The 14,926-nt window shown below is 39.1% G+C and overlaps 1 protein-coding gene across 3 annotated transcripts in view; it reads left to right on the top strand.

The window, feature by feature from the left end:
- The window catches only part of MID2 (midline 2), an 88,398-nt gene that overhangs the window by 18,493 nt on the left and 54,979 nt on the right, over positions 1–14,926 (top strand). For 2 of the 3 annotated variants that reach the window (XM_016198494.2, XM_016198475.2), the window contains exon 3: positions 7,770–7,865. The exons of the other annotated variant lie outside the window; for it this stretch is intronic. In XM_016198494.2, coding sequence (XP_016053980.2) covers positions 7,770–7,865 — 96 coding nt within the window. The remainder of the gene's footprint in view (positions 1–7,769; positions 7,866–14,926) is intronic. 3 annotated transcript variants of the gene reach the window in all.

Raw genomic sequence — 14,926 nt, 5'->3', positions numbered from 1 at the left:
CTCTGTGGTCTCTTAATTGTCCAAGACTTCCTCCCCATTACTTATAATGTGTATAAATCTGTACATGTTTTGTATGTGTATGGGGGTAAAAATGCATTTTATTCCATCTCAAACTGTGTCTTAAGACTCATTTGAACCTTTATTCTTTTTCCTCTCATAATTATATTGATTCTCTGGTTCTGTTCTCATGTAGCATTAACAGGGCCATGTGTTAAAAGATGATTTATTTTATTTCTTAGGTTTGAGAGCAAGTTTAGCAAGTAGATACTCCAACTATCTGTGCTCTTATCTTTCTGTTTTTCTGTTACTTCTTTTGTCCTAAGTCTTCTCAGCATCTGAAAAGACCTAACAATTGTTAGTCTGAGAACAATTTACAAAATGTTGACTCAGAGGTTGTTCTTAGGTGGGTGAAAATCCTGTCTGTTAATATTAGGCAAAAGAACACTTCATAGAAATATAATATAGGTGAGGAAATATTAAGGAAACAAGAATTATTGAACCAAAAGAAGTGAAGTTTAAAGGGGAAATATAATGGCATTCAACGTCATAAAGGTTGATAAAATAAGTTAATGTTAGTTAAACAGTAGCACCAGGGGTTTAGGCCAGGGTTTCATTCATTCATTTACAAAAAATTAATGAATGCTAATTTTATTCATTGTCGTAGGAGCTGGGAACACAGTTTCTGCCTTGAGGTGCTCTGAGCTTAGTAAGTAAGGGAGATAGATACATACATAGAAAATTCTAATTAAGTATGGTAAGTGCCTTGATGGAGGTTTGCACAGGATGCTCTGAAGCACAGAGGAAGAGTCAGGGAACGGAAGTCATTGAGCTCAAAAATGGAATCATGAATGGATTTGTTGGAGAAAAGGGCAAACTGGAGAAAGACTGTGAAGAAACAGTTGATAAGATTTGGCGAATGATTATAGTGGTTATAGACAATAGAGAGAAAGAATTTAAAACATGGTCTTTGAGTAGATGTCTTGAGTAATGGTGGTATCAGGGACAGAAATGGGGGAATTAGGAAGGGGCTAGCAGTTTTGGTGGGATGACTTGATTTTAGATTTGAGTTTGATGTGATTGTGGGTAACTCAACGTTCACTCATTTATCAAACATTTACTGAACACCTATTAGGTGCCAAGCGCCAGAAGAGATATAGAGGTTACAATTATAAAGACACCATAGTCCCAACCCTAGTGGAGCTCTCAGCTTAGTGTGGGAAAACAGACAATTAAGAACACAATTATAAGACAAGGTGGTGAGTGCTATGACAGCAGAAGCACAGGGGGCTGTGAGAGAGCATAGGACCAATATCAACATAGACTTTGGGTGGGTTTTTGGACCCCTTGTTGGGTGAAACGGCTGCAGTAAGGGACAGGAAGTGCTCTAGTTAAGATAAAATAGTTTTTTCAAATACCTGGAGGAGAGAAAGCATGGGGTACTCTTAGAACTGAAAGGGCAAGTGTTCTAGAAGGCGTTGAAATTCAGACCTTTATGGTGGCTGAAAGATCAGGTCTAGAGAAATAAATTTGGTGTTTTTAGCATGGAGGTAGAACTATGCAGTGGTGAGCTGAATGAGGGCTCAGGATTGAGCCTTGAAGCACACTAATGATCTAGAAGTTCGACATGAAGAAAGAGCAAGAGGAAGATGTGTAGGAGAGGAATAGTGCAAGTGGAATACAACATTGAGGCCTCCAGCAAAGTAGGGTTGACTTTGATTCACTGTTCTAAGTATTATCAAAATAAACACTAGATTTCGGTTTTTAGTACAAGTTTTCATTTAGAAGATCCAACTAATAATTTACACATATAAGCTATAGATTAACAATATTATGCACCTGAAGAGAGGGGAAAGAAAAGAATGTGGGATGGTTTGTGTAGCATGTCTGATAAGGTGACTGAAAGACTGTGAGTCTGCTGGATAATTTCAGAAAGTTCTGAAAAGAAGAGGGATGGCAACCTGTTTCACCGGGCTTGAGGACTGGTCTGGTTATCTCTTACAAGCCTCAGGTAGAGTAGATCTATTGCATCCAGTATATCACATGCATCTCATTCTGGGACATAGCTCATGTCTATATAGCAGCAAATAAATGTTTGGGGAAGGAATAAAACTCTGGCATAAGGGTATGGGTTTTCATTTATGGAACAGATGGTATGTTCTGCTGTTGAAAGGACATATGTAATTGATACATAATGTGACAGACTGAAGCAAAAGCAAATTATGTATTTTAAGGCAAGCATTTAAAAAAAAGAAGGCAGAATGTGACCTCCAAAAGTGTGCTAAGATTTTGGCTTTTATCTTGTGGAAAAGCTGGGAACACCTGTGAATAGACAGAATGTCAAAAAAGAGCATGCCAAGGAATAGTAATGGAGTTTCTGGCTCAGGTTATTTTTAAAGATGAAGTTATCTTCTGTCAATTGAGAAGGCTCAGGTTTGGAATGAGTTGGCCTTTTTTATCCCCCTTTCCTTCTCTTTCTACCCTTCCAAGGTTCAGTTCCCACATACATCAAAACAGTTGAGATCTTGTTTAGGTTTAGATAATGTCCCCCTTGTACCTTTTATTTTATTTTTAAAAAAATTGACTGGTGGGCCCGGCCAGGTGTGACTCAGTGGTTGAGCACTGACCTGTGATCCAGGAGATCATGGTTCGATTCCCGGTCAGGGCATATGCCTGGGTTGCGGGCTTGATCCCTAGTCAGGGGCGTGCAGGAAGCAGCCTATCAATGATTCTCTCATCATTGATGTTTCTATCTCCCTCTCTCCCTCTTCCTTCCTCTCTCTGAACTCAATAAAGATATAATTTAGAAAATTGACTGGTGGGCCCTGGCCAAGCAGATCATTTGGTTGGAGTATCATCCTGTGCACAATAAAAGGTTGTGGGTTTGGTTCCCGGTCAGGGCACATAACTAAGTTTTAGGTTTGATCCCCATTCGGGGAGCTTATGGGAGGCAATGATCCATGTTTCTCTCTCACATTGATGTTTCTGTTTCTCTCATTCTGTCTCCTCCCTCCTCTCTCTCTAAAATCAATTAAAAAAACATATCCTCCGGTGAGGATTGAAAAAAAAAAGTTTTTAAAAAAATCAACTCTGGTGGGATTTGACCCCTTGTACCTTTTTGAAAGCCAGAGAGCATACAGATACTTGGTGGTGAAAGTACATGTTTCCATAGGACAGAAAGCTCCACCCCTTTTTAGGCTTCAAGTCTTGCTGTTTCAGGTAGGTATCTGTAAGTGTGCTCATAGTGTGTGAATACATTTGCCTTCATAGAGCATGACAAATGGAGATCATCATCAAGTGTATGCCATCAGGGGAATCGCTCTGGCTTTAATGAAAAGCTGATGTTTTGATGTATAGTTAGGTTTCTTGAGGGAGCCAATGAGAAAGTAGCCAGAAATAACCTGTGTCTAGAGAACTGAAAAAAATGAAAAACAGCAATTACTTGAGAGGTTTAGAAAAGCTGTTTCTTTTTATGGCATGCCGTCTGGAAAAAGAATAGCTTGTGCATGGCTTTCTCAGAAGTGGCAAAACATTTTCCTCTTTGGGAAGGGTACAAAAGAAGACAAAGAGGCAGAGTCTATATGACACAAATGAAGTGGAACTTGGGTAAAAATTGCATCCATGTAGGAGACTACCAATTTAGCTAACTTGGGCCTTTTAAAATCTCAGTTATGCAAATAAACCTAATCTTCTCCTCACTTTGTGTGGTTTAGTCATATGTACAATTTTGTGAGACCGCTAATGATGTAGTCATCTGGAGGGGAAGGGAGTGTGTTTCGTAGCTCAAATGGCTTCTCTAGCCCTCACACAGAGAAAGCACAGAGAACCTAGAGGTAACCTCCTGCAGCAGGAAATGGGAGCTTCATCCTGCTACCCTTGCCAACCTCCTGTCCCTGTTTCCTCCCAGCAGATATCTCCATTCCAATCTCCCTGCCACTTTGGCTCTCTCTCACCGTCATGGTTCAACTGTTCTGAGAAAACTGCATTAACTAGGCTTAGACAGAGGGAGCCTGGCCCAGTCATTAACAGGACTGCACAAGAAAAGAGCAAAATTTTCAAAGCCAAACAAACAATAAAGATACATTTTTAGTTTTATATAAGATTTTGTGTATACATATGTGTGCATGTGTGTAGACGTACTTACATATACACATATTCTTTTTGTTTAATCAACCAAAGTATAAACAAGATAATTACTTGGCTAAATCAGTAAAACCTAGAGTGGCCCAGAATATCTAGTTCTAAATGGTTCATTAGTACTAGGCATGAGAAGTAAGGGTGAGGAAATAGACTGCATAATTGCATCAGTTCTCCCTTTCCCTGTGCATATGTTCATTATTGAGAATCAATTCCAGTGTCAGAGGAGATTTTAATTCCTTGTAAATGAGTAGGAAGTTAGTAAGTAAATGCTCAGTGTTTTCCTCAAATTATCTCTCATAATACAAGAAAACAGTGGCAAAAAGCCATCAACAGATGGTGTTTTTATTAACCAAAGATTTATTTTTCAAAGCATTTTCATATTAATGAAGTCAGGTTGAAATTAGAGTCATCTTGTCAGTTGTAGTTGTCTGTTGTAAAAATGTGCTGGCCTTCTGCAAATTGCTAGGGGGACCAAACAAAATATCCATTTGCCATAATTTTGTGATGGTAGCCCAAGGTCCATAATCAGACCCCAAATTATGTGCTCAGACCTAATTTTTGTTTTCAGTGGCTTTACGGAAGCTATGAGTCTCAGCTCTGGGCCATAAATGAGGAACACACGACAGGGATCTTAGTCCTGTTCTGCACTATGAATAATTTATAAGATGTCAGTTTCATGACAAGTGTTGCAACAGGTTGCATGTACTTGTTAGAAAACATTCTCCTCATGGCATCCTATGTTTGAATCGAACCATATTGTAGTTTGAAACACAGGTTTCTAATATTATATCCATTCTGAGTTTATCACTCTACATTAAGTTTACCTAATATGCTGATGTAGCCATTTGTGATACATTGGGTTTCCATTGATCTAGGATCGGATTACTCTGCTAGGGGTAATCACAAACTGATTGGATCCATTACCAATGCCCACTCTCTAACTTAAGCTGGACCTTTTCATCAAATTACAACTCTGTCATATTCATTTTACTGTCAAACATTTTAAGAGGAGCCCAGTTTTGGAGCCTCTACTTTATCACTACCTCCATATTTAACCCTGTAGAGTTTGGCATCTGCTTCCAAAAGTCTACTGAAACTCATTTTTTCAAAGATCACCAGTGACCTTTCTTGCACTCTCTGCATATATGACAATGACAAATCCTTGATTGAAACATGTTTCTCTCAATTATCATATTAGGTTGGCCCAGACCTGCATTCCCAACTGCCTTGAAAACTGCAACTTCCTCCTAACCAGTGTCCCTGTCCCCAGGCTTCCCTGTTTCAGTCTGCCCCACATATTGCTGGTAGCTTGATCTCATAACTGCAGCCCTGATTATATCATTATCTTACTCAGAAGCCTTTGGTAAGTCCCCACTGCTTAAAAAAAGAGGTAAAAACTCCTCACCTAGGCATTTAAGACCTTCATAACAGAGCCTTGATCTCCATTCCAGCCTTGCCCCCCACTACTCTCTTGTACCTTCTGTTCTAGCCAAACTCCAAGTCTCTTCTCTGAACGTGTCCTGTACTTTATTCCCTTTTACTTCTGTCATGTTACTCCTAGTGCCTGGAACACTCTGCCCCACTCCATCTCTGTCTATTAAAATCCTACTTATCCTTCAAGACCATCTTAATCTCACTTCTTTATCTCCAAAGTCACTGCCCCTTGAACAGAGTAGGTGTTCGATACCTTTTGTATTAAATCTCTGAACTGTCACTTCTTTTTTTCCTCTGACATCTACTTAGCTTAGAGATCATGCCTAAATCAATGATTGCTACGCTTCTTTTTTCCTTCTTCACTGTCTGTCCATGCTAAGAAGGCCACATTTGAGATGGTCATGAAGTTTAAAAAGGCCAGGGGAGAAACTGTGCCCAAATCATAACAAATGGAATAAATTTTGAGAAGTCACTTCCATGGGAACAAAGCCAAAGAAACCAAGAGAGATCTGGCAAAAAGGGAAGCAAAAATTAAGCTGGTTCTCATAATCCAGTTTGAGAACAAGGGAAATCAAACTGCCTGTCCTAGAAATACACATATACAGAGGAATGCATCTTTTGGGATAGATTCATTGGACAGTGCCAAGGATTCTAAAAAGCAACAGCTCCTTAGTAGACAAGGGGCCAAGTACATGAGTCCTCTCCCCTTTCCCCACTCCCCCTTGCTCACCCCCCAAACCCCTGCCAAAAACATGAACTTTGAGCTACAAACCATAAAAACTATAGAGACAGCAATGAACCAATGAACACAACCAAGGGAGAAAATGATAGCAGAACAAGGGCCAGAAAGTTGGGCTATTGCATTTGGAACAGACTTTGTGGGTGAGAGAGGAGTGGATATCCTGAGGTAGAAGCAGCCACCAGAGCTGAAGATTTGGGAATGGGAAGGAATAAAAAGCTCATTATCAATCTAGAGTGAATAACATTCTATTTTTTTTATATAAGGAATGGAAGAGAGTAGCTTGCTCAACTGAAACTATGCTGAGTTCTGAGTACTTTTGAACTATGTTATATTAAACAGATTTGCAAAGTGCTTCTAATGTGTACCTAAAAGGATCTATATAGAAATAAGCAGTGATAAGCAATGGATGGCCTATCTCCATGGGCTCTTCCTTAGTGCTGAAGAAGGGAAATTGAGATATGTTGCTAGATTTTGATGACTCCCACACTTAAAATACCATCTTTTTTTCCTGAAGGAATCTACTGATAAATATAAATGTTATCAACAACAACAACAAAAAAAACCCACAAAAAATAATGGAATTCTGGAGCAAAGCTTTGACTGAAGTCTACAGACTGAGTTCCAGCCTTAGCTTTGTCATATACTAATTATATGACTGTGCAAAAACACTTTACCCCCACTCTGAAGCTCAGTTTTCTCATCTGTAAAATGTTGACATCTCCTACTTCATGGGTTGTTATGATTATTCAATGATATATATGAAAATGTCTAGCATAGTGTGTGGCAAGTAGTAATCATTCAATAAATTATAGTTTTCTTATTCTACTCATCTGTAAAAGAGATAATAATACATGCTCTCCCTATGTCACAGGTATACTATGAGGGTAAAATGAAATGTTGACTATGAAATACTTTTAAAAGTTAAAAATATTACAGAAAACAAAGTGGTTTTTCATTTCTTTCTTTTTTTTAAAAAATATGTCTTTATTGATTTCAGAGAGAGGAAGGGAGAGGGAGAGAGAGAGAAACATTGATGATGAGAGAGTCATTGATCAGCTGTCTCCTGCACGCCCCCCACTGGGGATCGCGCCAACAACCCGGGCATGTGCCCTGACCAGGAATTGAACCCTGATCTCCTGTATCCTAGGTCGATACTCAACCGCTGAGCCGTGCTAGCCAGGCCAAAGTTGTTTTAATGTCAGTAAATTCCTACATCCACAAAGTCATGAATGTCAACTTTCCCCGACAATGATAATGTACCAAATGTACAACATTATTAAGTAGCACCTAGAAGAGCGCTTAGCCCAGAGCAAATGCTCAGTGAATCTTTGAAATAGTGTATTTGCCAACTGACTGACTGATCTCCTCATGATATTGGTTCTCAAGCTCATTAAATGTTTGTTCTTTTTTTCCCCTCTTACCCTTTTCCCTCTTGCTACACACTCTGCGATGACAGCAAACTCTAGAGATGAACCTCACCAACCTAGTTAAGCGTAACAGCGAATTAGAAAATCAAATGGCCAAGCTAATACAAATCTGCCAGCAAGTTGAGGTATGTAACAGAAATATTTGTGATTCCTTCAGAGGACCTGTATTGATTCTCTTGGTGGGGTCTTGAATTATTCATTCATTCATTCATTCATTCATTCATTCATTCATTCATTCATTCATTCATTTGCTTAATCCCTTCACCTTTTTCACCCAGCCCTGCAACCCCCTCTCCCTTCTGACAGCTGTCAGTATCTTCTCTGTACCAATGAATCTATTTCTATTTTGTTTATTAGTTTATTTTGTTCATTGGATTCCATGTATATGTAAAATCATATGGCATTTGTCTTTCTCTGATTGGCTTATTTCACTTAGCATAATACTCTTCAGGTCCATCCACGCTGTTGCATAAGGTAAGATTTCTTTATTTTTTTATTTTTTATTTTTTATGACTGAGTAGTATTCTATGGTGTAAATGTACCACAGCTTTTTTTATCCCTTCATCTACTGATGGGCACTTGGGCTGCTTCCAAATCTTGGCTACTGTAAATAACGCTGCAATGAACATAAGAGTGCAAGTATTCTTTCGGATCAGTGTTTCAAGTTTCTTCGGATATATTTCCAGAAGTGTAGTTGCTGAGGGGCTTGAGTTTTGTCAGAATGTACCTCATCGTGGTTTTAATTTGCATTTCTCTGATAATTAGTGACATTGAGCATCTTTTCATGATTATTTGCCATCTGTATGTACTCTTTGGAGAAGTGTCTATTCAGGTCCTTTGCCTATTTTTAATTAGATTGTTTTTTTGGTGTTGAGTTTAAAGACCTCTTTATAATTTTTGGATATTAACCTCTTATCAGATATATCAGTGAATATGTTCTCCCATTCAGTGGGTTGACTTTTCATTTTGCAGATGGTTTCATGTGCTGTGCAAAAATTTTTAGTTTGATGTAGACCCATTTGTTTATGTTTTTGTTTTTCCCCCTTGCCTGAGGCGATATATCAGAAAAAAAATATTGCTATGAGAAATGTATGAGATTTTACTGCCTATGTTTTCTCCTAAGATTTTTATGGTTTTGAGTCTAACATTTAAGTCTTCAATTAATTTTGAGTTTATTCTTGTGTATGATGTAAGAAGGTTCTCTAGTTTCATTTTTTTGCAAGTATCTGTCCAATTTTCCCAACACCATTTATTGACTAGGTTATCTTTACCCCACTGTATGTTTTTGCCTCCTTTGTCAAATATTAATTGACCATAGAGGCATAGGTTTATTTCTGGGCTCTCTATTCTGTTACATTGATCTATATGTCTGTTTTTATGCCAATACCATGCTGTTTTGATAACTATGGCCTTGTATTATAGTTTGATATCAGGTAGCGTGATTCCTCCCACTTTGTTCTTCTTTCTCAAGATTGCTGTGGCTATTTGGGGTCTTTTGTGTTTCCATATAAATTTTTGGAATATTTGTTCTAGTTCTGTGAAATATGCCATTGGTATCTTGACAGGAATTGCACTGAATCTACAGATTGCTTTGGGTAGTACGGACATTTTAATGAAGTTAATTCTTATTCATGAACACGTTACATGTTTCTACTTATTTGTATTTTCTTCAGTTTCTTTCTTAAGTGTCTTACAATTTTAGTAGTATAGATCTTTTACATCTTTGGTTAAATTTATTCCTAGGTTTTGTTTTTTCTTTGATGCAATTGTAAATGGTTTTCTTAGTTTCCCTTTCTGAAAGTTCATTATTGGTGTATAAAAATTTTGGGATATTTATTTTGTATCCTGCTACTTTACTGAATTCGTTTATCAGTTCTAGAAGTTTTTTGGTGGAATCTTTAGGGTTCTCTGTATATAGTATCATGTCATCTGCAAATAATGACAGTTTTCCTTTTTCCATTCCAATTTGGATGCCTTTTATTTCTTCTTCTTGTCTGATTGCTGTGGCCATGACTTCCAGTACTATGTTGAGTAAGAGTGGTGAAAGCAGATATCCTTGTCTTATTCCCAATTTTAAGGGAAACGCTTGTAGTATTGGCCATTGAGTATGATGTTGGCTGTGAGTTTGTCATATATGGCCTTTATTACATTGAAGTATGATCACTCTATTCCCACTTTGCTGACAGTTTTTTTTTTTTTAACCGAGAAATCTTTATTAAAGACATTTCTGCAAAAAGAAGACAAGTAGCTGTATAAAGATAAGCATAGACTCTAAAGAGAGGGATTTTTCAGAAGATCAAATTTTTCTCTACAGTCTTGCAATTAGTAATCTCATAATCAAAAGATTTAACACAGGTTGTAGCACAAAGTGTTATAGAAAATTCTGTGTGATGTAATAAGATGCTGGGTTTTATCAAATGCTTTTTCTGCATCCATTGATATGATCATGTGGTTTTTATTCTTTATTTTGTTTATGTGTTTTATCACTTTTGATTTGCCGATCTTGTTCCAACCTTACATCCCTGGAATAAATCCCACTTGATCATGGCATATGGTCTTTTGGTTGTATTGCTGGATCCTGTATTTTGTTGACAATTTTAGCATCTATGTTCATCAGGGATATTGTCTTATAATTTTCTGTCTTTGTAGTGTCTTTATCTGGTTTTGGAATTATGATAATGCTGGCCTCATAAAATGAGCTTGGGAGTCTTCCCTCCTCTTGAATTTTTTGGAATAAGTGTCTGGATAAGTGTTAGCTCTTTGAATGGTAAGATTCACCTGTGAATCCACCCAGTCCAGGACTTGTGTTTGTTGGGAGTTTTTTGGTTACTGCTTCAATTTCAGTAGGTGTAACCTCTCCAGATTCTCTGATTCTTCCTTATTCAGTTTGGAAGATTGTATGTTTCTAGGAACTTATCCATTCCATCCAGATTGTCCAATTTTTTTTGGCACATAGTTGTTCATAATATATTCTTATAATCCTTTGTGTTTCTGTTGTGTCAATTGTTACTTCTCTTTCATTTCCAATTTTATTTGGTTCCTCTTCTTTTTTCTTGATTAGTCTGAACAAAGATTTGTCAATCTTGTTTATCTTTTCAAAACCAGGTCTTGGTTTCAATGATCTTTTGTATTGCTTTTTTAGACTGCATATCATTTATTTCTGCTCTGATCTTTATTATTTTCTCCCCCTTACTCACTTTGGGCTTTGTTTGTTCTTTTTTAAGTTCCTTCAAGTGTAAAGTTAGATTGTTTATTTGAGATTTTTCTTGTTTCTTGAAGTTGGCCTGTAATGCTATGAATTCCTCTCTAAGGACTGCTTTCACCTTGTTCCATAGCTTTTGGGTTGTCGTGTTCTCATTTTTATTTGTTTCAAGGTATCATTTGATTTCTTTCTTGATCTCATTTTTATCCAATTTATTTTTTAGTAACTTGTTATTTAGACTTTATGTCTTTGTGTGTTTTTCAGTTTTTTTCTTATGATTGATTTTTAGTTTCATACCATTAAGGTCAGAGAAGATGCTTTATATGATTTCAATCTTCTTAAATTTATTGAGACTTATTTCATGTCCTAACATGTGGTATATCCTAGAAAATGTTCCATGCACACTTGAAGAGAATGTTTATTCTGTTTCTTTAGAGTGAAATGCTCTGAAGATATCAATTAAATCCATCTGATATAGTGTGTCATTTATGTCCGCTGTTTCCTTGTTGATTTTTTTGTCTGGAAGATCTATCCATTGATGTCAATAGGGTGTTAAAGTCCCCTACTATGACTGCATTATTGTTAATATCTCCCTTTATGTTCATCAACATTTGCTTTACATTTTTAGGTGTTTCTATGTTGGGTGCATATATGTTTACAAGGGTTATATTCTCTTGTTGGATTGCTCCCTTCCTCAATATGTAGTGTCTTTGTCTCTTACTATAACCTTTGTTTTAAAGTCTATTTTGTCAAATATAAGTATTGCTACCCCAGCTTTTTCCCCCTTTCCATTTACATAAAGTATCTTTTTCCATCCCTTCACTTTTAGTCTGTATGTATCTTTTGTTCTGAAATGGGTCTCTTGTAGACAGCATATATATGGGTCTTGATTTCTTATCCATTCAGCTACCCTATGTCTTTTTTTAAAACTATATCTTTATTGATTTCAGAGAGAGGAAGGGAGAGGGGTGAGAAAGAGAAACATCAATGATGAGAGAGTTGTCATGATTGGCTGCCTCCTGCATGCCCCTGACTGTGGATTCAGCCTGCAACCCAGGCATGTGCCCTGACTGGGAATTGAACCGCTATCTCCTGGATCTTAGGTCAATGCTCAACTCCTGAGCCATACCCTGCTGGGCTACCTTATGTCTTTTTATTGGAGCATGTAAGCCATTTACATTTAAAGTGATTATTGATAGGTATGTATTTATTGCCATTTTATTCTTTTAACTATGTCCCTCTGTTCTTCTTTCTCCTTCCCCTCCTACTCCTCCTCCTCTTTTTCTTCTTTTTCTTCAGTAAGGCCCCTTAATGTTTTTTGTAATGCTGGTTTCATGGTATCAAACTCATTTAACTTTTTCTTGTCTGTGAAGCTGTTTATTTCTCCTTCAATTTTAAATGATAGCCTTACTGGGTAAAGTAGTCTTGGTTGTAGGACCCTGTTTTCATCACTTTGAATATTTCATGCCAGTCCCTTTTGGCATGAAATGTTTCCATTGAGAAATCCACTGACAGTTTTATGGGAACTCCCTTGTAGGTAACTGTCTTTTTGTTTCTGCTATTAAGATTCTCTCTTTGTCCTAACCTTTGCCATATTAATTATGATGTGTCTTGGTGTGTGCCTCTTTAGATTCATTTTGCTTGTGACTCTCTGTGCTTTCTGGACTCGTGTGTCTTTTTCCTTCACCAGATTAGGGAAGTTTTAGTCATTAATTCTTCAAATAGATCTTCAATCCCTTACTCTCCTTTTTCTGGTATCCCTATGATGTGGATGTTGTCATGCCTCATGTTGTCCCAAAGGTTCCTTAAGCTATCCTCATTTTTTTAAATTCTTTTTCATTTGCTGCTATGATTAAGTGGTTTTTTTTTCTAACTTATCTTCCAAATCAATGATATGATTATCTGCTTCCTCCAACCTAGTGTTTATTCCTACCCGTGTATTCTTCATTTCTGACTGTTCTCTTCTTACTGTTTCCATGTTATTTTTCATGCTTTTGAGCATCTTTATAACCATTGCTTTGATCTCTATATCTGATAAATTGCTTGCCTCCATTTTATTTAACACTTTTTCTGGAGATTTTCCTCATTCTTCATTTGGGGCATGTTTCTTTGTCTCCCTATTTCGGCTGCTTCTTTGTGTTTGTGTCTATATATTAGATTGATCTGCTATGACTCCTAGTCTTGATAGGATGGCCTTATGTAGTAGGTGTCCTGTGGGGTCCAGTGGTACAGTCTTCTTGATCACCTGATCTGGGTATTGCAGGAATGCCTCTTGTGTAGGTTATGTGTGCCCTCCTGTTGTAATTGAGTCTTGATTGCTATTGGCCTGTTTGTGTGTGGGATTGACCCTGAGGCTTACTAACTGTGAGGCTCAATGCCAACCACAGCATGCAAGCTGCTCTGCAGGTGCTGACCACACAAAGTGGAATTTATCTCGGCAGGGTCTTGTGCCTGTCATGATATCTCTTTAGACATGCTACTTGTGAAGCTTATTGGGTCCTTCTCTGGGGCTTCCTGAAGTTGGCCACTGAGTGTGTTGATTCTGGGGCTTGTGGTAGGGACTCTGGTACATACCAATGACAAACACTGTCTGTGACTGGCCCTGAAACTACAAGCAATCCACAGTTTGTGATTGCCTCTGCTGGACCTGGGTACACATGGGAAGTACCAAGCTGCACACTAAGGCCAGCTTTTGCCAGGGCCAGGTCAGAATGAGCCCAGGGGCAGGTCAGCAAAAGTTTGAAGGCATCCCCAAATCCACCTCCACCTGCCTCCACCTGCTTGCTGCCTGTTAGGCTTAGTCACTGAAAGAGCCTCTGGCAGTACTCAAGTTTCTTGAGGTAGGTTCTCAGTGAGTCACCAGGTAGGAGCAAGTGGTGTTCATCAGATTGGTATAGGTTCAAGCTCGTTATTAGTGCTGGATATTAGGGCACTCAGCATATGTCCCTGTTTACACCAAGTCTAGCTGCCACCCGCTGTGTGAACACACACCTTTGTATTGGGTCCAGGTGTCAGGGAATCATCAGGGTGAGGCCACCAGAGTTTATTGGGCCCAAACAGCTCTAGGGAGGGCTCTGCACTGGTTGGGCATATGAGGGAAAAATGACCCCTGTCCTAGAGCCACACAACTCAGTTTGTCCTTGTTTCTGCTGGGAGGAACCCAAGCTCAGCAAGGTGGAGCCTCCAGGAGTAGGGAGGATGAAGCTTGTGAATCCTGTGAGTGGGAGGTATCGGTCAGGCTTCAGGGAAGGTGTGGGGTGTGGCCCTTCCTCATAGCCACACAACTCAGCCTGTTCTGAATTTTGCCAACTATTCAGCAGGGTCGAGTCACTGGGCAGGTGGGACCACTGAGAGCCTGGAGGGTGGGGCTAGTGATATCTCCTGGGGGGGAAGGGCCAGTCATGTTCACTGAGACTGGGGGGATTGGCCCCTGCCCCAAAGCCATACCACTCTGTTGTTGACAACCCCTAAGTCTTCCCAGACTTCTACATCCTGGCCAAGGCAGCTGACTCCTCAGCACGGTGTAAACTCTGCAGGGTGGGGTGAGAGGCAATCCAAAGGGTGGGACTATTGGTTCCCCTCAGGCTGATGCCACATAGAGGGGCATGATCTACCCCAGAAAGATGGCGTATGTGGTATGCGAGAAGGACTCAGCACAGGGGTCCTGGTGACTGTCCCTTCAGCTCTCTCCCCAGAGCCATAAACCCCAGACTCTCCCCATGCTGCTCTAGTTTGGTACACCCTCCCTCCCAGAGCCCAGGGTGAGTGACTGTGAGCGAAATTTTGTGTGTTAGCCCTTTAAAAGCGTGCCTGTTTTTCTAGCACACTCCTCTCTTTACCTGCCAGACTGAATATGTGCTTATTTTCACAGCCAGATGTTATTACGTGGGTGCCTCTTCCCAGCTCTGGTGCTCTGGGTGGGGAAGCCTGCCTTGGGATTTAGACCCCATACTTCTCAGGGTCTAAACCCTGAGCTAGGGTCTA

The sequence above is a fragment of the Miniopterus natalensis genome, chromosome X, assembly GCF_054644295.1.
Source record: "Miniopterus natalensis isolate mMinNat1 chromosome X, mMinNat1.hap1, whole genome shotgun sequence".
Lineage (NCBI taxonomy): Eukaryota > Metazoa > Chordata > Mammalia > Chiroptera > Miniopteridae > Miniopterus > Miniopterus natalensis.
This window is presented reverse-complemented; position numbering and strand designations above follow the sequence as displayed.